General features: G+C 43.7%; 1 protein-coding gene across 3 annotated transcripts; it reads left to right on the top strand.

The window, feature by feature from the left end:
* Nucleotides 1-3,817: 3,817 nt before the first annotated feature.
* LOC135522570 (EMILIN-2-like) lies at nt 3,818-26,879 on the top strand. 3 transcript variants are annotated; one of them, XM_064948961.1, is made up of 8 exons: nt 3,818-4,090; nt 4,507-4,632; nt 6,350-6,459; nt 6,736-8,820; nt 24,259-24,474; nt 24,629-24,679; nt 24,958-25,074; nt 25,234-26,879. In XM_064948961.1, the coding sequence occupies exons 1-8, from the start codon at nt 3,933-3,935 to the stop codon at nt 25,596-25,598; spliced, it is 3,228 nt and encodes a 1,075-aa protein (XP_064805033.1). In that variant the 5' UTR covers nt 3,818-3,932; the 3' UTR covers nt 25,599-26,879. The 3 variants fall into 3 exon arrangements, with proteins under 3 accessions (XP_064805033.1, XP_064805032.1, XP_064805031.1); XM_064948960.1 differs by having other exon boundaries at nt 6,350-6,525; nt 24,647-24,679; XM_064948959.1 differs by having other exon boundaries at nt 6,350-6,525.
* Nucleotides 26,880-27,204: the final 325 nt, after the last annotated feature.

Genomic DNA, 27,204 nt, shown 5'->3' with positions numbered 1-27,204 from the left:
AAGTCATTGCCTCGGGTGTAGTCATTAGTGCACACGTAGCAAACCGTTTCGCAAACAAGAAAGCATTTTGCAACAAACTTTTTTCTTTTGGACAAATTCAGCTAGGTCCCTCCCCTTTTTCATACCGTTTGAGAATGTTTGCTTTCATTTGGTTCCCAGTGAATACATCCCTGGCTTAGGCTGATAAAAAATATGTACAGTGCCTTGCGAAGGTATTCGGCCCCCTTGAACTTTGCAACCTTTTGCCACATTTCAGGCTTCAAACATAAAGATATAAAACTGTATTTTTTTGTGAAGAATCAACAACAAGTGGGACGACATTTATTGGATATTTCAAACTTTTTTAACAAATCAAAAACTGAAAAATTGGGCGTGCAAAATTATTCAGCCCCTTTACTTTCAGTGCAGCAAACACTCTCCAGAAGTTCAGTGAGGATCTCTGAATGATCCAATGTTGACCTAAATGACTAATGATGATAAATACAATCCACCTGTGTGTAATCAAGTCTCCGTGTAAACGCACCTGCACTGTGATAGTCTCAGAGGTCCGTTAAAAGCGCAGAGAGCATCATGAAGAACAAGGAACACACCAGGCAGGTCCGAGATACTGTTGTGAAGAAGTTTAAAGCCGGATTTGGATACAAAAAGATTTCCCAAGCTTTAAACATCCCAAGGAGCACTGTGCAAGCGATAATATTGAAATGGAAGGAGTATCAGACCACTGCAAATCTACCAAGACCTGGCCGTCCCTCTAAACTTTCAGCTCATACAAGGAGAAGACTGATCAGAGATGCAGCCAAGAGGCCCATGATCACTCTGGATGAACTGCAGAGATCTACAGCTGAGGTGGGAGACTGTCCATAGGACAACAATCAGTCATATATTGCACAAATCTGGCATTTATGGAAGAGTGGCAAGAAGAAAGCCATTTCTTAAAGATATCCATAAAAAGTGTTGTTTAAAGTTTGCTACAAGCCACCTGGGAGACACACCAAACATGTGGAAGAAGGTGCTCTGGTCAGATGAATCCAAAATTGAACTTTTTGGCAACAATGCAAAACGTTATGTTTGGCATAAAAGCAACACAGCTCATCACACCATCCCCACTGTCAAACATGGTGGTGGTAGCATCATGGTTTGGGCCTGCTTTTCTTCAGCAGGGACAGGGAAGATGGTTAAAATTGATGGGAAGATGGATGGAGCCAAATACAGGACCATTCTGGAAGAACCTGTTGGAGTCTGCAAAAGACCTGAGACTGGGATGGAGATTTGTCTTCCAACAAGACAATGATCCAAAACATAAAGCAAAATCTACAATGGAATGGTTCAAAAATAAACATATCAAGGTGTTAGAATGGCCAAGTCAAAGTCCAGACCTGAATCCAATCGAGAATCTGTGGAAAGAACTGAAAACTGCTGTTCACAAATGCTCTCCATCCAACCTCACTGAGCTCGAGCTGTTTTGCAAGGAGGAATGGGGAAAAATTTCAGTCTCTCGATGTGCAAAACCGATAGAGACATACCCCAAACGACTTACAGATGTAATCGCAGCAAAAGGTGGCGCTACAAAGTATTAACTTAAGGGGGCTGAATAATTTTGCACGCACAATTTTTCAGTTTTTGATTTGTTAAAAAAGTTTGAAATATCCAATAAATGTCGTTCCACTTCATGATTGTGTCCCACTTGTTGTTGATTCTTCACAAAAAAATACAGTTTTATATCTTTATGTTTGAAGCCTGAAATGTGGCAAAAGGTCGCAAAGTTCAAGGGGGCCGAATACTTTCGCAAGGCACTGTAAGCACATTTCTCACACCAAAGGCCCTAAAGAGCGTTGTTAGGTGACGCATTATTTTCCTGTCGCTTTGTTTTAATCTGTGAGTGATTACTTTCTTATTTGTTCAAATATGTATTGTCTGTTCTGTATTTGTCCAGTTCAGTTCAGACGCCTCCTGCCATTGGGATGAAATGGAGTCATGATGATGGCTGAGAATTGTCCTGTATGGTAACCAAGAGAAAAGGCGGAAGTTATTGGGACAGGACTTTTGATCATGCTTATTTGAGCGACATGAATGTCTATTTTCAATTGGATTCGACGTGTACAATAGAGCATTGTACTATACCATCTGTTATATCTTATCCTGAAGAGTTAGTCTCTATCCATTTATTTGTGATTTCATTTTACATTTAAATGTAAGATGGCAGCTGCTGTATACTAAGCCATTTCATTTAACTTTTTCTTTATTTTGCTCAGTTTACGATTAACTGTATGTTTGGGAGGTATTGGACAATGTCCAAAGACTATTTTGTATCTTGAAATAAAAATTATATTTAATGAATTATACAAAACAAACGTATTACTCTCCTCAGTTCATCACACATCCTACAGCTATTTTTTTTACAACTTTTCCTTTTGAATGGCAATATCCCAAGTATAAATACACACAAGGGTAAAAACAAATGTTTTGAGCAAAATAGTATTTTTTTTAGACAACTGCAAACATCAAGAAGTTGGTCTGATGTGATATAAATTAATGACAAGTCCATAAAGGGATAGCAACTAAGGCTTTTCTGGTTCGTGATTTACTTTAAGGCAATGTTGCAAGTTACATTTAAATACAAATAGAATATACACCTCTTGTAGATGGGAAATTTAACTTGGTGCTATTATTTGGAGAGTTTCTCCCATTCTCTGCAGATCCACTCAATCTCTGTCAGGTTGGATAGGGATGTAGTTTCTGCACAGCTATTTTCAGGTCTCTCCAGAGATTCAAGTCTAGGCTCTGGCTGGCCCACTCAAGGACATTAAGACTAGTCCCAAAGCCACTACTGATGTCCTAAGCGCTCAAGAGCAGGTTTTCATCAAGGATCTCTCTGTACTTTGCTCTGTTCATCTTTCCCTCGATCCTGACTAGTCTCCCAGTCCCTGCCGCTGAAAAACATCCCCACAGTATGATGTTGCCACCACCATGCTTCACAGTAGGGATGGTATTGGCCAGGTGATGAGCGGTGCTTAGTTTCCTACAGACGTGCTTGGCATTCAGGCCAAAGAGTTTATTCTTGGTTTCATCAGACCAGAGAATCTTGTTTCTCATGGTCTGAGAGTCCTTTAGGTGTCTTTTGGCAACCTCGAAGCGGGCTTTCATGTGCCTTTTACTGAAGAGTGGCTTCCGTCTGGCCACTCTACCACAAAGGCCTGATTGCAGCACTCCACCAGAGATGGTTGTCCTTCTGGAAGGTTTTCCCATCTCCACAGAGGAACTCTGGAGATCTGTCAAAGTGACTATCTGGTTCTTGGTCACCTCCCTGACCAAGGCACTTCTCCCCCGAATGCGCAGTTTGGCCGGTCGGATCAACAGTTCAGTCTATTGATGATGCTAGAGATGTGACAGAATAATATAAACAAACTATAATAATTGTTGCAATGCGACCTTGTGCACGCCAGTCTGTCAGTAGCTCTGTCAACCGTTGAAACCAGTAGATAGGAGAATAACTTTCATTTGTTTTAATTATTAGTGTCGGTCGAACAGGGCGAAAATGATCATATTCATTCTGCAACCCGTTCTGCAGCCATGTGACGCACATGTGCATCAAGTACGGAAAATGCGGGGTAGACATCCTGCAAAAACAACATATGGTAAAATGCATGTGCATCTGGTGGACATATGGCGTCAGAAAAAAATTAAAGCAGACCAGTGATGTGAGGAAAGTGGGAAAAGGATGGTTGTTCAGCTTGGAGCGCATTTTTCTATTTGGGGGAGGGGGGGGGGGGTCGCCGCTTTGCCCCAAAAGTCACACTCCAGGCACCCTGGAAGTAAGTTTGCATGATCAGCCTTTCGAGCTGCTGCTGGGAGAGGGAACAAACGTCTAACCTCAATGCTTGAAATACATTTTTAATATTTGTCTACTTGTCGTTCATTTTCGTTGTCTAAAAATGAAGTGCATTCCCACCGGATTCATCCTTAAAAGTGCCTTATTTCCCTTATTGCTCACCTTTCAATTGATCTATGGAACGCGGTCCCGGTATAACCAGGGGTATAACATGTTCCAGGGAAGCGCATACTCTGGCTCAGAACAAAGACAAAGGAATAAGTGAGTGAAGTTTTAATTCAAGTGTATACTGTTTATACAGTAATTTGATACTTGTGTGTAGTTTTGACATAATTTATGGTGATTGTCTCTAATAGTCTAAATTGTCTAGAATATACCCATTTTAATTATTTCTTATACCTCACATTAGGCCTATACTGAATTAAATGTTTTTTTTAATTTAGCATCGACAGAACAAAAAAACAAACAAATTCGTATAGGCCTACACATATAGCTTTCTCTCTTTTTTTGAATGGAATACACATTGGCATGTACAATTTCGCTGCAATCTCATAAATAATGAAATCAACATTTATGCTAGGCTATAGAATGATTTAGATTATTCGACTTAATTTCTATAGAATAGGCAGCATTTTTTTCCGTCGTCATTTTGTGTGACACAATAAATGCTTTTCCAGAAACTGGTGCGCATACGTTGTGCACAAGAACGTGAGCTGTGCGGTCGTGGGGGGTATGGAGAGCTTTGTGCAGCCGGAGTCAGCGCCTTGCTCGAAGCATCAGCCCAACTGCGCGCAACAAGTGATGTAAGTGGACTGCTGCTATTTTGATTAGTCTAAAGAGCGGTGTTACAACAGTGACTCAACATAATCAAGTATGATTACTTTGAACACTTATGCCACATTCATGTGCTAGTGGGAACTAGGAAACTCTGAAATGTCCGCTAACGTTTGAATGCAGCACCCGTTAGCAAGTCGGACATTTGAGTTTCGTAATTCCGACTAGTACATGAACGCAACATTAACTTTGAACGTTCATTCCGTGTTTCAAACAATAGAGCTCGCCAGCGTGTAGTCTTAAAACCCGGAAATTTGTTACCTCTAGTTCATTCAGACATCCCTATGGGGAAAGAATATGGTTTTGGAATAAACACCGAAAATAAGGTCTGAGGTTAACACAAGCTCAGGAGATCTTATATGTTTTGTTCTATGAGATAATAGCAGTCAGTTAACATAACCTTTATTAATTATGAAGCCTTTGTGCTTTTCCCCCCACAACTTCATCAAATTCACAAATTGATGTTAGCTGATTAATATTATTTCATAGAACAAAACATATAAGATCTAAGCCTGTGTTTACCACAGACCTTTTCTGCGTTTATTCAAAAACCCTAAAAAAATGCCATTCATTTTCCTCATCGGCATTGTCTAACGAACAATGGCGGAGTTGGTGCCTACAAAAAGACCCCATTACTATTTCTCTCTAGTGTTAAGGATCCATGGTTGGTCCCATCCTCTGCCTGAGACGGTCTCTAAGAAATAGTATTCAAAACACTGTCACATGATTGCATTGTTTATGGTCATACCGACTCAACGTGTGTAAATGTCTGTGATCTTTGCACCCACTGGATGGTGTGTAGTGATACCCCCAGGACATAGGCCCCTACTTGTCCCGTCATCCTCTAATCTGCCTTCACCCCTTTCGATCATCAGATTATTCTATATTTACGACAGACAAGTGAATTTGATTGACTTATTCTTTGCGGTCTATTGTCTGCGAAGAGTAAAATGTCAACGAGCCATTGAGCTTTATGGAAGATAAGGGGGGGATAAAGGATTGTGCAGCTGAGAAGAATAGGTCCTTTATCTGCCTAGACTGTAAATAAGCAACTGCCTGTACTGGCATGCATTGGCACTGTTACTCACAGCCCCCCTGTGCAACATCAGAGGCATCTGACACATTTCTCCCCGGGTTGGCTGCTTTCGTGTGTGTTATTATTGAACACCATGTTGGGCAACAAGCAGCCAGCTCTGTGAGAATGTCCTGGGGCCAATGACGAAGCGTGGTTCCACATTTGACTGGGTGTGAATAGTGGAAAATATGAAGCAGCGTTAAAAGGAGTGCGTGATTAATTAGGAGTGTGACTGGCTAGCTAGCCCATCTGGAGTTTGCCGTCATAAATAAACAGATCGTTATCGCCTGACAAAGCATTGTTCACATTTCATGAACATAAAGGCCCATTGAAATTTGGAAAGCAGAAGGTCACTGTAGAATAACACTGAGGGGGTTTATGCTGTGCTCATAGTTGCTAGAGTATGTCTTGGTTGAAGTCTTTCCTTTGAGATGTTCCCAATATCCTTCATGGTTATATTGATTAAATCTGTTGTTAAACTATGAATATCATTAAAATTCCTAATTTGTGAGGACTGCCAGTCAAGTTAAATCAATACAATCTCCCCCATTGTAGAAAATGTGAAGGCAGCTTTTGGTCATCCGTTTCTTTGCAATCTTTCTTTTTTCCAGGTATCGGACCCAATTCCGCCCCATGTATAAGGTTGGCTATAAGCTGGTGACAGAGCTGGAGTGGAGGTGCTGTCCAGGCCACCAGGGTCAAGACTGCAAAGTCTTGAAAGGTATCCCATCCAGTCACACAGTGCTGGGGCCTCGGCCCACCCTGCCTCCTGCCCCAGAGACACAGGGTAGGGGAAAGTTGCTCAAACCCACCTCGCCTTGTAGAGACAGATACCTGACCCTACACATGACTAATATGCTTGTTTTCTCATATGATGCCTTTAGGAATGTTTTAGCACTAATGTAATAATGTTAAACATAGATTACACCCACAATTAGATGTAAGTTTCCGAGATGAAAAGAGGATTTATCCTAACCATCTGATAATCCCCCTGTAGATGCGGGACAGCAGGCATGGGGTCAGAGTGGCCACCCCTGGGGGGCAGGGAGGCAGCCAGAAGGTCAGACGGGCCAAGAGCCAGCGGGGGGCCAGGGAGGGAGTCAGACGACACAGCAGCTGGAGGAGGTGGTACAGCGTCTGTCCCAGCAGATTCTAGACATGCAGGCAGCCATGACCAGCCTGTCAGCCAACCTGAGGGTGGACCTGCAGGAGGACGCCAGCAAGATGCTGGTCACGCTGCTCAACGTCTTGCGGCAGCCAGACCGCGTGCGTGGGGAGCAGCAGAGCATGCTGCTGCAGGGCCTTTCACTGGAAAAAGAATACAACACGGTGGGCATTGACAAGTTCATGAGCAAGATCAACCACCTCACCGACACCATAAACACCAAGAGCAATGTACTGGACGAACTCCAAGCCAGAGTCAACCACCATGACGGACAGCTCCACCTACTAATGGAGGCCAGCCCGGCCTCACCCCCTCCCTCTCCTCCGGCCAATGATGCGACCCTGCGCACCTATGTGGACACAAAGTTCCACACCCTGAAGGACGAGATGATGGAGGGCATGGAGATCAAGATGGCAGACCTGAAGAACTCATGTGACTATAAGATCCTGTCGGTGCAGGAGCAGTGTGCGGGCCAGGAGAACAGCTACCTGAGCCTGACCGAGCTCCTCGAGTCCAAGGAGATGAAACTCCGCAAGGAGATCCAGGACTTCAAGAACCAGCTGCCTAATTCACAGAGGGGAGACGGAACCCCTCCAGGGGTGGAGGAGCTGCGAAAGGAGCTGTTCCGGGTTGCTGAGGCCCAGCTGATCCTCCAGTCCAGCCTAGAGAAGAAGTCCAAGCCTGACCCACTCCTGCCCCGTGTGGAAGAGCTGGAGGCCCGTCTCAACATGTCGGAGAGGAGCGAGAAGGTGCACAGCCTCTTCCTGGAGGAGAAGCTGAGGAGAGAGGGGGCGGAGGGGGCCGCAGACCTGAAGAAGGCTATGGAGGACAGGATGAGCTCCATGGAGGACCGGGTCACCACTCTACTGGTGGAGATAAGCAGCCCTGTATCTGGGGCGCAGACTGCGCTAGAGGCACTGCAGAGTGCTCAGGCTCTGGAGGACAGACTCAATTCCCTAGAACAGCTATGCTCTACAGAGTGCAAGTCTGACCAACCGGCCATAGAGCGCATTCAACAGAACCTCCGGGTCTACAGAACTAGCCTAGACACAATTCAGTCTAACATCAATGGGCATTCAGCTAGTCTTGCAGACATGGAAGAGTTTGTCCAAGGGCAGCTCCTGAACCATACCGCCAGTCTTACAGATGTGCAGGAAGAACTAGGAGCTCTTAAAGAACGTATTGGAGGACAGCAGGGTTCTCTGTCAGCCTTGGGTCTCTCTCTTAGCCAGCAGTCCCTGGAGCTCCAGGGGCAGCTTCTGAAGCACAGTGAGAGCCTTACAGGCGTGGAAGAAGTGTTAGGAGCTCTCAGTGGGCGTATGGGAGTACAGAAGGGCTCTCTGTCAGACTTGGGTATCTCTCTCAGTGATAATCTTAAAGATGTGCAGGAAGAGCTGGGAGCTCTTAGTGGGCGTATGGGAGAGCAGGAGGGTTCTCTGTCGGCCCTGGGTCTCTCTCTCAGCCAGCAGTCCCTGGAGCTCCAGCAACTGAACACCTGTTGCCTGAGCAGTGCAGGGCCAGCCCAGGAGGCCAAGGACCTGCTCCACCTGACCCAGAGAGAGGAGCTGAGGGCCAGGCTGGAGGAGCTGGATAAGGAGGTGAAGGCTGAGGCAGACCACTGCAGGAACAGGACCGAGGGTGTAGCTCTGGACGTTTCCAGCATGGACAGCCGGGTTACCAGCTTGGAGAAAATGTGTGGTAGGCTGGAACCCATCTCCAGCAGCCTGCACAGGATCAAGGAAGGGCTGAACAAGCATGTGACCGGCTTGTGGAACTGCATCAATCAGATCAATGGCACCTTGCAAGCCCACACCAAGGACATCAGAGGACTGAATGGAACATACCAGAACCTCCAGGACCACTACTCAGGTATCACCCAGGCCCTACATCAACTGACCACCAGTCCTGAGAACAATGGTAAGACTTGACATTGAGATTGACAACTTTGCTTGCTTAAAATTTGCATGATTATTCCAACACTCCAGGTTATATCTCCCATATGTTCTTAAACCTACAGCTCCCCTGCGACAACTTCTCCAGCTAAGTTTCCTACTGGTTACATTGCAGTAATATAATAATAATAATATACACTGTGTACAAAACATTAGGAAAACCTTCCTAATATTGAGTTGCACCCCTTTTAACACCCCCATTTGACTCAATTCGTCAGTGCTTAGTCTCCACAAGGTGTTGAAAGCGTTCCACAGGGATGCTGGCTCATATTGACTCCAATGCTTCCCACAGTTGCTTCCATTTAGCAGATGCCAAACTTAGTCATGCATACATTATACGTATGAGTGGTCCCAAGAATCGAACCCACTATCCTGGCAGTGCAAGCACCATGTTCTACCAACTGAGCTACAGAGGACCACTACAATATAAGGGCAATTCCACGGTAACGGAATTGTGCAGAGAATCACATTTTTCACTTTCAAATGTATAACACAAAAACCATTGATTTCAAAGTTTAAGAAAACCATACAACTCTATGCACAAGGACTACTTTAAAAATGTTACTGGACATTTTTACAAAATACACTTACTGGAAGAACTGTGCGGATGCAAAGTTTGGTAACAGAATTTCTGTAAAATCTCTTGTTTTTTTTATGTGACCACATTTTCCAAAAACTCTTTGGAAAGAATGGGGTGTCAGCTATGACGTCATACCTTGACTTTGGGGGGTGGGGGGGAAATTTTGGTTAATGAACTACAGTAAGTGAAGTTCACTCGGCAACAGAATTGCGGTAACGGAATGGGTCCCCGATCTATACTGCACGAAATGCATAATTATGGATATGAATGTCATTCTCTTCACGGTGATGTATCCTGAATAGGTACACACAGGTAGAAATATGCAATATCCTCCTTTATGCATATTTGGGTATTATTCTACACACTGGCTATTACTTTAATGTTTGGGGGTGGAAAACAAGGCCAAATCAGAATCTATCATAGATGTCTGTTTCACAAGTTAGAGTAGAGTTCATTACATTAGAGTCTACTCAACTTATTTTTACTTTACTATGCTCTCCATCTATGATTTGGTTTAGTTTTGGTCATGGCAGGACCAAAAATCAACATCTGTGGATATTGCAATTAAAGCTAGTCTTGACCATACCAAAAACGACATCTGTGGACGTTGAGATCAAGGCCAGGGTGGACCAAATTTCAACTACTTTTCAGCGTCCATGGACGTCAGTTTGTTGGTCAGTGTTCAGTGGATAAGAATGATAGTTGCAGTAAATGGAAAGAGAGGGGGCTCATGGGTAGGTGTCAGTAAGAGCCGGGAGAGGTGACATTAACTAGCAAGAGCGAGAGGTTGTTTAATTTAACCTTTAACTGAGCAAGTCAGTTAAGAACAAATTCTTATTTACAATGACAGCCTACCCCGGCCAAACCCTAAACCGGACGACGCTGGACCAATTGTGTGCCGCCCTATCACGGCCTGGAATCGAACCAGGGTCTGTAGTGACGCCTGTAGCACTGAGGTGCAGTGCTTTAGACCACTGCGCTACTCGGGAGCCTTAAACACCAGACAGAAAAGAAGAACCTTTGAGTTGGACGTAACCGTATGCCAGTGGAAGGGAGGACTGTAAAGCAGGTGTCCCAACGTTGGTTGGTGACCACTATGATTTACCATTGTAGCCAATTCAATTACATTAATTCCGTGACGGATTTTCCAGAAATTCCATTCCCAATTTGGTAACAGAGTTGAGTTTTAACCACTTAGTAATTCATAAACCAATAGATATCAGTAAAAACACCAACCAATTGGTAGATCTACTCTTACTTGTTACTTCTGTGAACTTTCATTGTACTACTTCCTCATGAAGGGGAGATATTTGAAAATATCTTAACGATATGCAGGTTTTTGGTAAAAGAATTTCAAGGCAAAGGGCAATTGTTCTTAAACTTAGACAAGGCAAATCATTTCAAGTGTTGTTATTAGTTGGTAGGGTTGTTTACCTCAACATTATTGGGTTTTGAAGTATTTTCTGGTATATGTTTTCGAAGACCCCTTTTTCATCTGTTTGACCAGAAATCAAAGCCTTTGCTAATATTTAGGATGGAAAATGATTGAAACAAATTGTATTTTTATTATGTTCTCTTACTTTTCATTTGACATGCTCCTATAAACTTCACATGTCGGTGCTCATGGGTCCTTTTTACATGGAAATGACCATTCATCCAGGTGTTCCAGTAGCAGAGACTGGAGATTACAATCAAACGGTGCCAATAAGATCAACTTCAGAGCTGCAGCTGGAGCCAATTTGAGTTGTGTTGAATGTAGGACGGTTAGTTGAGTGTATGAGAACAGAGCGAGAGAAGGGGGGGGGGGGGGCTGGATTTCCATCTCACTGCGTTCTGGCTCCGGGGCGGCAGCAATGATTGAACACACATGGTCTTTTTAATAGACCCGGTTTGTGTTAAGCAATGGCTGGGCTTTAAGGGATTATCACCCGTGCATGCATTTCTGTAGTAACTACTTCTGTCGTGACTAATCTTGCTGTCCCATGGTCATCTGTGAGTTCAAAAACCCCATATCCTTTTACATGACGGATAACTAGTGTGAACATGGACTAAGTTATAAATGATGGTGCCCAGGTGACTCAACCGGGAATAAAGGCACCGGAAGCACACTCCATAACATTTATGAGCATAGTGCCTCTTCTTCTGAATACAGCTCAACATGACTGGTTTACAGAGCAGTTCTGCACGCTCCTGTCTGGAAGTCCCATGGGGAAGGGGCCCTGGTCCTGGCTGTGAAGCCAGAGGTAGAGACTTTAGATCGGAGTCACTGTTTCTCAATCCTGGGTGTAGCTCTGGAAGTCAAGTGTGAGCCTTAACAGTCTTACTTAGAAAGACAGATGTCACACTTTTCCCATCGTGTGAAACGTGCACATGGAGACTAAGAAATGAAGTGTCAGTAGCCCGCCCTTCACTTGTAACAACTTATGTTTAAAATCATTATTCTGTCAGCTGGAATGTTTGGGTTGTACTCCTCAGAGGGCAGCTCGCTATTCATATGTTCCAGACTGGATGCTGTTTTACCACGGGTCACATTGGGATGTCTTTGTCTCAAACTTGGCTCACTGCTTCACTTTTGTCCTGGACTGGCTTGCACAGTTGACTACTTATAAGGACGTGGAAAGTGATGTCCGTTATAGGGACGTCGGTCATTGGCTTATCAATTGTCTACTTATAGGAACCAATCAGATGGTTTGTTATTTGAGAGCCGAGGGGCCCAAGTGTCTCAGTGGGTTCAGATCAAGTGCTTCTGGGTTGATATGACATCACACCCTCCTACCTCCTAACTTTTTCTCTCCCCCCCCACTGCCCTTGTGCCTTGTGTTCCATCCCTCTCTCCATATCTCCCTGCACCCTTTTGCTCTGGTGTTGTTGAATCTGTTTAGCACACTGGCCTGGCCATGTCTCTCTCCTCTCTCTAAATAAAAACACAGGGCTCTGTTTTTGACTGCCGCTAAGGAAGCGCAAGTGTCAAATGCACGTTGGTTTGCCATTTCATCGTGCAAAAAACTGGCGCACCGGCATATTCCAGCCCTGACACCAGGATTGGTTTTTTACCTGTCTAACTTCAGCTTGTTTATGCTGAGGTGGCAACATTTGAGCGGTGTCCTTAAAAACAAGTGCAAAAGTTTCACATTTCATGCAGCTGTAATGGGAAGTTTTGAGACCCACAAAGCAGGTCTTCTCAGTAACGCAGTTGATAATGGCATGGATTTTGAAAGCGAGAGCGCAGCCTTTCCTGCCATGGCGCACAGTGCCCATGGAAGGAGAGATGTGCCTTTTGTCCTGGTGAATCTCATATTTAGAAACATTAAAAAAATATTGGTTTCCCCCATTTTATTTTATTTGATTAAAAACCAAGCATAGCCTACCCTCCCCTTAATTAATCAAGGCTAGTTTGGCAGCGTTACACAGCTGCAGGTTTTTATCCTGGCCATTAACCAAAAGTAGCCTAAAAATAAAGGAGTTTTGAGTGGTCTACTGAGAATCCTTTGAAATATGAGGATTTGCCTTCATGCTTTTCCTTATTCACTTCACATACCTCAATCAATCAAATGTTTTTATAAAGCCCTTTTTACATCAGCAGATGTCACAAAGTGCTATACAGAAACCCAGCCTAAAACCCCAAACAACCTTCAATGCAGATGTAGAAGCACGGTGGCTAGGAAAAACTCCCTACAAAAGGCATGAACCTAGGAAGAAACTTAGAGAGGAACCAGGCTCTGAGGGGTGGCCAGACTTCTTCTGGCTGTGCTGGGTGGAGATTATAAATGAGTGACTGCCATTAAGGCAAGAATGTTATTCATGATGTTCATTGATGACCCAACAGGGTCAAATCATAATCACAGTGGTTGTAGAGGGTGCAATAGCTCAGTACCTCAGGAGTAAATGTCAGTTCGCTTTTCATAGCCGAGCTTTCAGAGCTCAAAAACAGCAGGTCTGGGTCAAGGTAGCAGAACAAGTCAGGGTTCCATAGCCGCAGGTAGAACAGTTGAAACTGGAGCAGCAGCACGACCAGGTGGACTGGGGACAGCCAGGAGTCATCAGGCCAGGTTGTCCTGAGGCATGGTCTTAGGGCTCAGGTCCTCCAGGAGGGTAGAGCGGGAGACACCACTAGCCCCCCGGGTACATAGACTTTTGCAGCATAGATACCTACATGTCGCTTGTTCAAGTAGGTTGTCTATCCCCATTTTCAAAGACACACTCCTCCAAACTATTCAGTCAACCTATTATGTCATATCATCGGCAGATTATTTTGAGAATCTGCTACGCACGTAGGCAACTATACAATTGACAGGAACCTAGCATTTTGTATGGGACGGCAGGTAGCCTAGTGTTTAGAGCTTTGGGCCAGTAACTGAAAGGTTGCTGTATCAAATCCCAGAGCTGACAAGCTAAAAATCTGTTGTTCTGGCCCTGAACAAGGCAGTTAACCCACTGTTCCCCGGTAGGCCGTCATTGTAAATAAGAATTTGTCCTTAACTGGCTTGCCGAGTTAAATAAAAAAAATAGATATGTGAATGTTATACGTAAAGACATTTAGGCCTACAGTACATGTACACACAGTGCCATGGAACAAGAGAAGAGATTTATGCATCTGACCCGATCCTTTAAAAAAAATATTGTTGGTGGTTGAACATTTTTTTTCTTCTTTGTTTAATTGGATTAAAAACCAACCTTTTTAGAAAGTTTGATCGTCCATGAATTTAGGGTGAGGACAGACACGGCTCGAATGCAATGCAATTTCGTCTACTAGTTCTAGAAAAGTGCAAATATGATCTGTAAGATGGTTCCATGATGTTTATAAAACATTACATTTGCGAACAGTATAATGGTGAGTGGACATTCCCCCTCTTTATATTGGACCTTTATCCAGCGGCTGTGAAAAGTTTGGATGTGTGTAAAACCCTACATCGTCTTAAGTTTCCTTGTCTGTATTATACAGGGAGCAATTATGGTGCCTAGAACTATATTTCGACAGCCTATTTTAAAACAGTTTTTTTAATTGTTCAAATTTGATTTGAATTATACACTTTCTTTAGGCCTAATCAATAGCCTAGTGAATTGAATCTTGCTTATTGACTACATGTGGCATGTCCCCTCTCCTCTCATGTCCCCTCTCTGCCATTTACAGTGGGCATAGCCCCTATATCAGTGTGAATGCTCTAGCCTATGTATGTTTAACAATGTAAGTCTATATGGCAGCAATGCAATTACAACAATGTGGACTGCAGACATGTTCAACATATATTTAGCAAATATGGGCCAGGCTATTTAACGAACTAAGACATAATGGACTAGCATTCGAATTGGAGTTGATGACAAAGCAATGCATATGTAAAAACACAACTTGAAGCAACCACATATTTAGCCATGGAGCACGTTTTGATTGGCCAGTAAGGGGCATCGACACACCCACAACTCGTTTATTCATCAAAACCCAGCCCTTTCACACCACCACTCATTACTGCACCCATAACTCCAGTTGTGAAAATAGCAAAAAAATATTTGACACACCCCTGAATCTAAAACGCCAGCGCTAAGATATACCATTGTGTTAGGTTTGTTAAAATGTAGCCCACAGGTTGCATTTCAAATGGAACCCTATCCACTATATAGTGCACTTCTTTTGACCAGAGCATTAAGGGCCCTGGTCAAAAGTAGGGGAATTACAGAAGGAATAGGGCACCATTTGGGACGCAGACACAGTGAGCAGTCAAGGCTTTCCCCTGAGCCACATGTTCTGCTCTGTACTGCCATGATGTCATGCACACCCTACCCCCTGAAGTTAGAGCACGAGTAAGCACTGGATGGAGGGACCGAGATTAGGGAACCTCAATTTTCCTCAATGGTTTAGATAATAAATGTCTTGATTGCTGAAAGGAAACAAGCAGATTTTCCTAAAATGGCATGTTTGGCTGCTCACTGACTGACAATCCTGGCGTGACAAATGCCAAATTTAGCTTGGCTTGTTGACCGGTCTGAAATTCAAGTCCAAACTGCTAACAGATTTGGCTCGAGTATTTAGGTTGTGTGTTCATTGGTTTGGAGCTCTATTGCAAAACACGCATTTTACAGGGCCAACCTATCTACCCGTGCGTGGGAGAAAGATATTTTGTTAGGTTTATCAAAAGTGTAGTTTAAGGCAATTCCCCAAACCATTAGTGACAACCAAGGAGCTAATAAGTTCTCTCCTGATCCTACCAATCACTCCCCAGAGATTAGCTGTGTGTGTGTGTGTGTCCTTGTGTGTAATCTCCCATGTGTGTCTGTGAGAACCACACATGCAATATGCCCAACCTTGCTTTGCCTCATCACCATCCAGAGGTTTCCTGACAATGGGATCTCCACACTACACTAAGTACCACTTCCTCAGTGTGTATGATATATTGTGAATGTGCAGATGTTTGTGTCTGAAGTGAGTATGCCTACTTAACAGCACATCCTTTTCATTGTGTTTGACAGAGTGGCCTCGGGTCACTAAAATCCTGTTACCAGACAACACAACACTTAAGGGTTCTGTTATGGCCAGTAAAAGAGAACCTCTTGTGCCGCCTCAGAGTCTATAATGCTCAGGTCAATGACCCTATGATAAATACGGAAGGCTGTAGGATGACAGTCCGACACACTGGCCAATTGTGAAAACCCTGGGAGAGAGAGAGATGGTTGACCATGGCCCCATGTGCTCTTGTCAAAAAGAAGTGCGCTGTAAAGGGAAGAGGGTGCCATTTGGGACGCAGAACTCTGGCATCACAGGTGCTGGCCCAGATGGTCCAGAGCAGTGGCGGTCGGTGAAGGAGGACAATATTTAGTTTTTATGAGCATGGCCTTCTGACAAATCACTTGGCTCCCGCGGCAGTAAACACATCACTTTAGTCTCTTGCTAAAAAAACACCTTGTAACTGCTCATTTTTATTCCGCGCTGTCCCACTAAACGAATGTGATGTATTAATTGTTACAGGTTTAAGATGAAGATATCCAATTATCACTTCTTCCCCTGAAAGTAGACTTCAGGTCCAAATCCTAGGAGTGAATGCATTTATTCCGAAATCCCAGGCTCTGGATCGTGTCCGTTTTGGCTCAGGCTGACTCGTAAATCTGGTCTGTGGTACTAAACTGCTGAACAGTGGTTATGATGTGGTATGTAACATGGGCGACCACACGGATTCTTACGTGTCCTCAGACTGGTGGAGGGAATACTGTGCGAATGGCCTGGCTGTGAGTGTAGAGTTATCCGGATACATTGTAACACTCCCTCCAAGGCTACAGCTGCAATTGTTTACATCCACCTCTTTAATCATGGTGCACACATGCACACACACGTTGGCGCTCCATCCTTTAATAATTACCCTGGGATTGGGGCTGAGATTGGCATTCAGTCGGAGTCATCCAGGCCCAACTACACACACACACACTAAACGTCACACATGGAAATGCCGCCTCAGCCCCTCCTGTGGTGTTTTACAGGTTGCTAGTAGTCGCTTCTGTGTCGTGTTTAATAGGGAGTAGGGTGAAGCTGCCCCTAGACTGTGATCTTAGTTTCAGTTCAGCAGTTTCCACACTAATGGTTGGGGAAGTTGATCCTAGATAGGAGCTCCCTCTTAAAGTTTTAGTGTTGATTTTGGGGATGGGCCACTTGGTATGCAGGTATGCTATTAATGTACAGCCGAGTCCCTTTCTGAAAGAGTTTGGACATATTGCTTGTGGTCTCTTTCAGACTGCTCAGGAGAATAATGTTGTAGGAGTAGGCTGAAGTTGCCCCTGCCTGGACACTGATCTTGGGTCCGTTATGCATATTCCCCACTAATGGTTAAAGGGCAATTCCGCCACTTTTCAACTACATACTGTATTAATTTTATCCAGCACCATACCAGTGTCTATATACAAATTAGGGGATTTGGTTATTTCAGTCACGCCTGTTGCTGACACATATATAAAAATCGGGCACACAGCCATGCAATCTCCATAGCCAAACATTGGCAGTAGAATGGCCTTACTGAAGAGCTCAGTGACTTTCAAAGTGGCAGCATTATAGGATGCCACCTTTCCAACAAGTCAATTTGTCAAACTTCTGCCCTGGTCAACTGTAAGTGCTGTTATTGTGAAGTGGAAACGTCTAGGAGTAACAACTGCTCAGTCGCAAAGTGGTAGGCCACACAAGGTCACAGAACGGGACTGCCGATTGCTGAAGTTCCTAAACATAGGCTATACTCAGTTACAACACTCACTGCTGAGTTCCAAACTGCCTCTGGAAGTAACGTCAGCACAAGACCTGTTCGTCAGGAGCTTAATGAAGAAATGTGTTTCCATGGCCGAGCAGCTGCACACAAGCCTAAGATCTCCATGCACAATGCCAAGTGTCGACTGGAGTGGTGGAAAGCTTGCTGCAATTGGACTCTGGAGCAGTGGAAACGGGTTCTCTGGAATGATGAATCACGCTTCACCATCAAATCAAATTTTATTTGTCACATATACATGGTTAGCAGATGTTAAAGCGAGTGTAGCGAAATGCTTGTGCTTCTAGTTCCGACAATGCAGTAATAACCAACGAGTAATCTAACAATTCCACAACAACTACCTTATACACACAAGTGTAAAGGGATAAAGAATATGAATGAGTGATGGTACAGAACTGCATAGGCAAGATGCAGTAGAAGGTATCGAGTACAGTATATACATATGAGATGAGTAATGTAGGGTATGTAAACATTATATTAAGTTGCATTGTTATGGCAGTCCAAATGGACTAATCTAGGTTTGACGGATGCCAGGCGAACCCTACCTACCCGAATGCATAGTGTGCCAACTGTAAAGTTTGGTGGAGGAGGAATAACAATCAAATAACAATAACAAACCAGTTTTGGCCCTTTCCTGTTTCAGCATAATGCTACCGTGCACAAAGCGAAGTCTATACAGAAATGGTATGTTGATCAGTTTGGAAGAACTTGACTGACCTGCACAGAGCCCTGACCTCAACCCCATCGAACACCGTTGGGATGAATTGGAACGCCGACTGCAAGCCAGGCCTAATCGCCAAACATAAGCGCACCGACCTCATTAATGCTCTTGTGGCTGAATGAAATGCAGCAATGTTCCAACATCTAGTGGAAAGCCTTCCCAGAAGAGTGGAGGCTGTTATAGCAGCAAAGGGGGGACCAACTCCATATTAATGATTTTCAATGAGCACGTGTCCACATACTTTTGGTCATGTAGTGTATTTGAAAATGGCACGTTTCTTAAAAAAATATGTCCTAAAAAAATGCTCCTCTGTGACATCACATGGTAGGATTAAAAGTAAGAAACTGATTTTCAAAACCTGCATCCAGTTTCTAGCTCCCCACATCACCTGCAAATCTGTGTTTGAAAATCAATATAAAAAAGTAACTTTTGATTATGTCATCAGATACAACCTCAACTTTATCCCCCCTACAAAACGTTGAAATGCACCATTTTCACATATGGGAAATTCCATGGTAACGGAATTATGCTGAGACCGTCTCACTTCAAAAAGTTACCAAACAAAAACATTTGATTTCAAAGTTTAAACAAACCGTACACATTTTTACTATTTACACAAAACATTTTACAAACACACTTACTGGAAGAACTGTGCAGATGCAGTTTGGCAACAGAATTTTGGTAAAATCTCCCTCAGTTTTTGACCACATTCTTCAAAAACTACCTGCCCTGAATTAAGACTCAAAGATGTCTGCAGAAAGAATTGGGGTGTCAACATGACACCTAGACTTCGAAAAAAATCTAATTTTGGTTATCGAACTACAGTAAGTGAAGTGGATTTACATCTGGTAACAGAATTATGCGAACTGAATTACATGATCTGTACCAAATGCATAATTATCACTCTGAATATCAATCTTCTCATGATGTATCCTGAATAGGTACACAAAGCTCAAAATATTCAATAGCCTCATTTGCATATTTGGGTATTGTTCTACACACTGGCTATTATTCTAATGAGCTCCGCCCCCAAACAAGACCACATTTGGTTGGTCCGGACCAGACCAAATCTGAACCAATCATAGACATCTATGTTTCACAAGATTTGACAGTACAGCAGAGTTCAGTACAGTATACTGCACTTTACTGTGCTGTACTAAACTCTACCGTACAGTGCTGTGCTATTCTCTACTTTTCTTTATTGTACTCTACTGTTCTCTACCATGCTTTACTGTTCTGTGCTGTCCAAACTTATGATTTTACTAAGTTACAGTTCATATAAGGAAATCAGTCAATATAAATAAATTCATTAGGCCCTAATCTATGGATTTCACATGACTGGAATACAGATATGCATCGGTTGGTCACAGATACTCTTTAAAAAAAAGTAGAGGCGTGGATCAGAAAACCAGTCAGTATCAGATGTGACCACCATTTGCCTCATGCGGCCTAACACATCTACTTCGCATAGAGATGATCAGGCTGTTCATTGTGGCCTGTGTAATGTTGTCCCACTCATCTTCAATGGCTGTGCGAAGTTGCTGGATATTTACCTAGTCAATACAATCAATGAAAACCTTTGATGTCACCTCAAGTTAACCAAATCAATAATACATTCTGCAGGATACACACATTATCATGATGAAACTGTGAAATTATATCCAATGTTATGTAAGCTAGCTGGACAGAAAACAGAATATTGTCACCCTATGCGTAATAGCATAGCAAGCAACATTTGTTAGCCTAAGTGTTATACGAGCCTATTTCATGACATGCATAATATTATACTCATAAAGAGATGACATAGCTACATACCTTTAATATTTTGCACGTTTCTTCTCTTTCCTCATTTTCCTAAACTGGGCACCTGATGGCTTAGATCTTTTTTTATCCATTTGTGTGGATTTGCACTCGAGCATCAATACATTACCCATCCCCCAACACGGTCAACCAAGAGTCAAGACTAACCCAATTCACCTTGGTGGTGATCACACTGGTTTTATTCTTAACGATTTCGCACAAACCAGAAAAAAATGCAACAATATGTCTGTGTAATTATATATATATTCACAGTATTATGAATGAATTGTGGTTTATTTAGTAGCATTTTGTAGTGTGTCTGATTTTACTAATTGCATTAGTACTGTACAAATTTAGACGCTATTTGATAGATTCCCCCACTCTCCCCCTACTTCAGGCTTCCAGTGGGGAGACCCGAGGTCAACCTACCCATACCCCCCTCCCCATCGCGTACTTCTGAATGGGAGATCTTCCCAGGCAGTAGCCTGCCTAGCTCACAAACTAGAATCAGGGCGCCCACTCCGACGTGGTTAATTGACCCACAGTCCCACACGGTGACATGATATCATTGACGTAACGTGCAAATGAGTGATCGAAAACCGAGCGTGCAAATGTCACCATTCCAAATTTTTGGGTGCGGGGCGCCCGGTGCCGCCCCCGGTAAGATACCTAAATCCGCCACTGACTGTGACAGTAGTTGTAAAATGTTGTGCAGCATTGTGAAGTTCCTCTCTGACATCAAATGCATGCGTTCCTACAACCCAGAAGTAAGACTTGAGGCTACAGGGCTGCTGAAGGCAGTGAATGACCCCGGCTTTAAGTTTACAGCCGCCATGGTGTACAGAATCGTCGGTCTTCTCGATCCTCCAAACAAATTACTCCAGGCAAAAGCAACGGATCTTTACACTGGAGTCAAAGTGGGTCCTCAGTGCGTTCGGCTGTGTCAAGAAGCTGAGGTGCGACAGAGTTCGAAGCCATTTGGGACCAGTGGCACTGGTGCACCAGCTTCAAGCAAATGACAACGTTATGGAAGTACAAATCCTCAGCAATACGTGGAGGACAGTACAGTAGGCCAGCAGGACAGAGGAGAAGAGACTGAGTGTAAAAAACTGTTCTGCAGCATGTTGGATGCTGTCATTGGTGAAATGTCAGAACGATTCAGCGAATGTAACAGCCAACTACTGGTGGAGGCCATGTGTGTCCTTGACCCAGAGATACATGACTTTCTAAAAAATAAAAAGATGAAACAACTGCAATGGATCTAAGCAAAACAGATTTGATGGAAGCTAGGTTTAGTGATGCCAGCTCTGGCTCCAATGACTGAAATCGCCCGCTCTGGCTCCAATGAGGACAGATGGCCCCACTTGATATCCTGCAATGATTCTCTGGGCCCCTCTCCACTATTCCTGCCGTGCTTACTACACTGAAACATGGACAGACTTTTTGGGCATCCACAGCTACATGCGAGAACTCGTTTTCCACTTTGACAAAGGTGTTCAGTCAGCACAGAAGAAGCATGCTACGCCTAAGGAAAGCTCAACTAATCTAACTGGCATTTTAGGGGGATCTTACGTGAAGATTTCAGGGAGAATGGAATGATCGATGACTCAGGAAGTTCCACAGAGCATCAAAGAGGCTGCAACTCTTTTGAAAAGTTATAGATTAAAACCATGTAGCTGTTTTTTTTCTTCCCCCGTTTCCTCCCCAATTTCATGGTATCAAATTGGTAGTTAGTCTTGTCTCATCGCTGCAACTCCCGTACGGACTCGGGAGAGGCGAAGGTCGAGAGCCGTGCGTCCTCCGAAACACAACCCAACCAAGCCGCACTGCTTCTTGACACATTTACATTTACATTTACATTTAAGTCATTTAGCAGAATCACAATGCCCACTTAACACGGAAGTCAGCCAAACCAATGTGTCGGAGGAAACACCGTGCACCTGGCGACCGTGTCAGCATGCACTACACCCTGCCCGCCGCAGGAGTCGTTAGTGCGCGATGGGACAAGGACATCCCTGCCGGCCAAACCGTCCCCTAACCCGGACGGCGCTGAGCCAATTGTGCGCCGCCCCATGGGTCTCCCGGCCGCGGCTGCCTGCAACAGAACCTGGACTCGAACCCAGAATCTCTAGTGTCACAGCCTTAGACCACTGCTCCACTCGGGAGGCCCGGCTGGTTGGTTTTTATTGAAATCTTGCTTTAGTGTGTCGGGCGCCGCCCATGGTGTTGATAGAGCGTGGCGGACATTGTGCCATTGAACCGGTCACTTCTTGGTCAAAAGCATTTGAACGTGTATGTTTTATTGTGGTATAGCCAGATATAAGGGGAATTCAACAACATTCCAATGCAAGAACCCCCAAAAATGTGTCACTTTATCCGGACATCAGGTCTGATCTGTGGTGTGGTCTTTAATAACCTCTGTTTAGGTCACTGATGACAGGGAGAGATAATTACTCACGGTTTAGATGCTAATGACAGAATCTCTCAGGCATATTGAGAAACATTCTATACAATAACTGTACTTTCATGTAAAATTACTAGAGAAAGTACAGTAGAAGATGTAAGAGTGCAGAGCCGTGGTCAAGTGGGTAACACTCACAGCACATGATGCCTCTGGGGTTAAAATCCCCGTATCCATCCTTCATCATGTGTCTCCCACCTATTTATCTCCCCATCTGTTTCATGCCTGTCAAATAAAGTAAAAAAAATACTGAGGGGAGAGGAATTTCCCCCAAAATTGAAAGAAGATGTACTGTAACTAAAAACTACACAGAAAATGGGCCAATAAGGAAAAAGATACAAGCCATTACAATGGCATACTGTCAGTACGCAGACTATGTGCTGCATGTAGGACCCCCGTCCACTAGAAAGTCAGTCGGGGTCTCAACTTACAACAGCAGTTTTCCTCTGTCAGTTACTGACAGTCAATCAATTAGCCCATATCAGCTAACATTTTATTGATTGCTAGGTAAGTTAGTCTAGCCAGCTATCTTGTAGTAGTCATGGCCGAATTATTGACCTGGCACACAAGACACATGCCCAGGGGCCCTCATTGATTTTGTAAAAAACTCTAGCTCAGATATCATATGAACATTGCATAAGTCATGGAAAAATGTGCTGAACTGCAGGGAACAGATTTTAAAACTGCAAAATGTTCTTCCTATCCCATAGCAAAATCTGTTAAATCACATGAAATTAGTTTTAAAAAATGCTAAAGTTTCTTTCCGCCCCATGAAATGTGTAGAATGGCAGCTAAATGTACTTTAAAACTGCAGCATTTTCCCTACGCCCCATGGCAAAATGTGTAGAATTGCAGGACATTAACTTAAAAAGTTGCAATATGTCACTTGGGGGAGTTCTAGATCTGTCAATCTCAATGAAAGCAAGTCTAAGAAGTGGTAGATATGTCTTATGTATGCTATTTCTATGCGCACATAAGTTACTTTCTGTTTTGTACAACAGCTGAAATACAATATATTTGGTTATGGAAAAGTTATTTCACAGCGGTTTAGATGGTATAACGATTTTCCTCATTGCTTGTTTTGTCACAAACTGAAATTAGACAAACTATCAGAATTTTAGCAACCGGGAAATGGCGACGCAATTTCTGCATATTGTATCTTTTTAAAGCTGCACATCTCTCCACCGCCAAGAGGGGGGGGGGTCACTAAAATGCTCTGCCCACGAGGTGGGTGCCCCCCCCCAACAAAATCTCGCTTCCCCCCCCCAACAAAATCTCGCTTAGGGCCCCCAAAACATACTGGTGTTCGTTCCCCCAAATCAGCTTTTACTGTAAGGAAAGTGAAAGCTTTCACTCCTGAAGCACGGAGGCTGTTTAAGAGTAATGACAGTGACAGCTTGTCTTCACTGTCATTTTTGGCCCATAACTTAATGCTGAAGGGGACGTGAGACTGGGAGAGTCCTACTGTCTATCAGTGTCAGGATTCATCACACCAGCTGGTTTGTTAACGCGTGTTGACCTCTCCACAGCTGGTCTGTGGTTTTATCCCTCGCTCCATCCTCTCCTTCTTTTGACACCCTGGTTTGTCATTACCCCCCTCTCTCCAGGTGTTCATGTACGTGTGGAGGAGTCTGGTAATCCCACCGAGACAAAGCTTGTCCCTCAGGGCCCTGTCCTACCCGTTGGGCCAATACCAGATGGGGCCCTACTACATATGATGGAGACTGGGGAGGCAGGAGCCCCCGGAATCACCATCTCTTCCAAACCGCCCAAAGGGGCCGACGGCAGCATGTCCACCCTCAAGGGCTTCGCTGGAGCCCCAGGTGAGATCTAGGGGTAGCTGGGAGAGAGGCTAGGAACAAGTACAGAATGCATTTGCACATCTACACACACCCCAAGCACATGCAAGTAGGTATGTTTGCAAGATTATTTGCATTCTTTCAAAACTTCATGAAATGTATCTTGGTTATTTTACAGCCTCCCCACTCTCTACAGGGTATTTAAAGCCTAATATGCCAGTGGTTTCTGGTAAGTACTATTTGACTCATTTGATTTACTATCAATATACAATGTTGAGTCTCCTGAAAATAAACCTCTTTCAACAGTTGCCCACATTCCTCTGAGGCCATCATTACACAAATCATATTTCACTTTAACAGGCAAGATATTTAGTACTCTTGTTCAGATAAATTCCATAGTATTCCAATATGCTACTGCATGGAAAAGAATTGTCCCAATAACCACTTTTAAAAAAATAAGTGAGAATGTGTGTCAATGTGACAGATTAAACTTTAACCCTGTATCAGGTGAGCGGGTGTCCTTCTCAGCTGGTCTCAACCGCTTGCCCTTCCCTGGGGAGGTGGGTATCATCCGCTTCAACAAGGTGTTGGTAAACGATGGGGGACACTATGACCCTCACACAGGTAACGACTATATCACCATCACACACATACAGACATCAACTCCAACCTATCACATCTAGGTGACAATATAGATTCATGTTTGTTCCCTCTCGCAGTTGACATGTATGAGTGCCCCCTTGTGGCTGATAGGTTTCCTCTGACCCTCTTCATGTCTTCCAGGCATCTTTCACGTTCCCATGGAGGGCCGCTACCTGCTGAGTGCCGTGCTGACAGCCCAGAGAGGTGCCAAGGTGGAGGCGATGTTCTCTGTGTCCAACCGCAGCATCCAGAGGCTGGACACGGCCGGTTACCTGCCTGATAATGATGGAGGAGGTGGGGCTGGCTCCACCAGCTGTGACTGCGGAGGCTCTGCCTCCCTGAGCCTGGTTCTCACTCTGATGCGTGGGGACAGGGCAGGTTTAGTCATGACCGCAGGCAAACTTGCCATCTCGGAGAACACAGAGGTCCTCTCAACATTTAGCGCCGTGCTTCTCTACCCAACCCCTCAAAAAAATAGCTGCCATGTTGACAAAGTTATCCCCTAAAAGAAAAAGAACCCCACCAATGATATTGCTTTATGTAGCTCCACCCTCAAAACAACACCCATTCTACTTTAGATGTATGCCTCGTTCACGTGTTAGCCGGAACTAGGAAACTCTGAAATTTGACTTGCTAATCGGTTGTAGTTCTACACGTGTCGTGTTCAACCAGTTAGCAAGATGGTAATTTCTGAGTTTCCTAGTTTCCGACAAGCACGTGAACGTGGCAGTAGTATGCCCAGCATTGCATGCCTTACAGGTATTTTAGTAAAACAGGTAGATTGCTTTAATGTACTATCATATGACAGAGCTTTCATACAAAAATAGATGTATCAAATATTTGATCATAGAATTCTTATGGAGGGGATGGGGCAGGCAACTGCCATTTATGGAGTATTAACATTTAGTGATCGATTATATTTGAAATGTTTGAATGTGTGCTTGTGTTGATGTGTTCAATTTGTTGTAGTTATTTTGAAATGACTATTTTATGAGAACCATCAATTATAATACTGCACATAGAGGTAACTGACAAAATAAAAGAAACCCCAACAAAGTTTCTTAATAGGGTGTGGGTGCACCACAGCTTCAATGCGCCTTGGCATAGATTCTACAAGTGTCTGGAACTCTATTGGAGGGACGCGACACCATTCTTCCACGAGAATTTCCATAATTTGGGGTTTTGTTAATGGTGGTGGAAAACTTTCAGGCACCGGCCCAGAATCTCCCATAAGTGTTAAATTGGGTTGATCTGGTGACTGAGACCACAATGGCATATGGTCTACATCGTTTTCATGCGCATCAAACCATACAGTGACCACTTGTGGATGGGGGCATTGTCATCCTACAGGGTCTTAGCCGTGGTAGCCCAAAAAAATTGCTAAAATAATGTAGAAAATGCCCAGCATTTTATACATGACCCTACACATGATGGGATGTTGATTGCTTAATTAACTCAGTGTTCCACCTGTGTGGAAGCACCAGCTTTCAGTATACTTTTGTATCCCTCATTCATCAAGCGTTTCCATTGTTTTGGTAGTTACCTGTAGCATCGTTAGAGGAACTAACGTTAAACAAATAAGCTGGTCATTTTTCTACATGACAAGGGATACAGAACTTATCAACAAGGACAGTTGTTTTGAAAGGTCTTTTGTATTTCAACACATTCCAATGAGTCAATGTTCTTTAGGACCAATGCCTGAAAAGGAAATGTTTCAGTACCTTTTCTTGGATCAGAGGACTTGAATTCAGCCCCGGGGGCCAGTAATAAAATATGTTTAAACAGTGGCCATGAGTGTTTATTAACTAGGGTATTGTGTTATTATTATTATTATTATTATTGTTATTATTATAATAATAATATAGGCCTACTGTTTATAGTATCACTATAAATTATGACCGAATGGTATCACAGGTGTTTCTTACATGAATTACAGTGAGTTTTGTTTAGGAAAAAGTGGATGGCATATTCAAACAGTAGTAGGAGGTGCTCATTTAAATAATGAAATGATGTATCAGAAGTTGGTGCAACACTCTCCATTCTAACATCTTTATCCGACGAAGGTCTCGGAGCAAAATGTCACGCTTTGTTTATAACAGAGCCGTTTAGCTA

This window comes from Oncorhynchus masou, chromosome 30, assembly GCF_036934945.1.
Source record: "Oncorhynchus masou masou isolate Uvic2021 chromosome 30, UVic_Omas_1.1, whole genome shotgun sequence".
Classification (NCBI taxonomy): Eukaryota; Metazoa; Chordata; class Actinopteri; order Salmoniformes; family Salmonidae; genus Oncorhynchus; species Oncorhynchus masou.
This window is presented reverse-complemented; position numbering and strand designations above follow the sequence as displayed.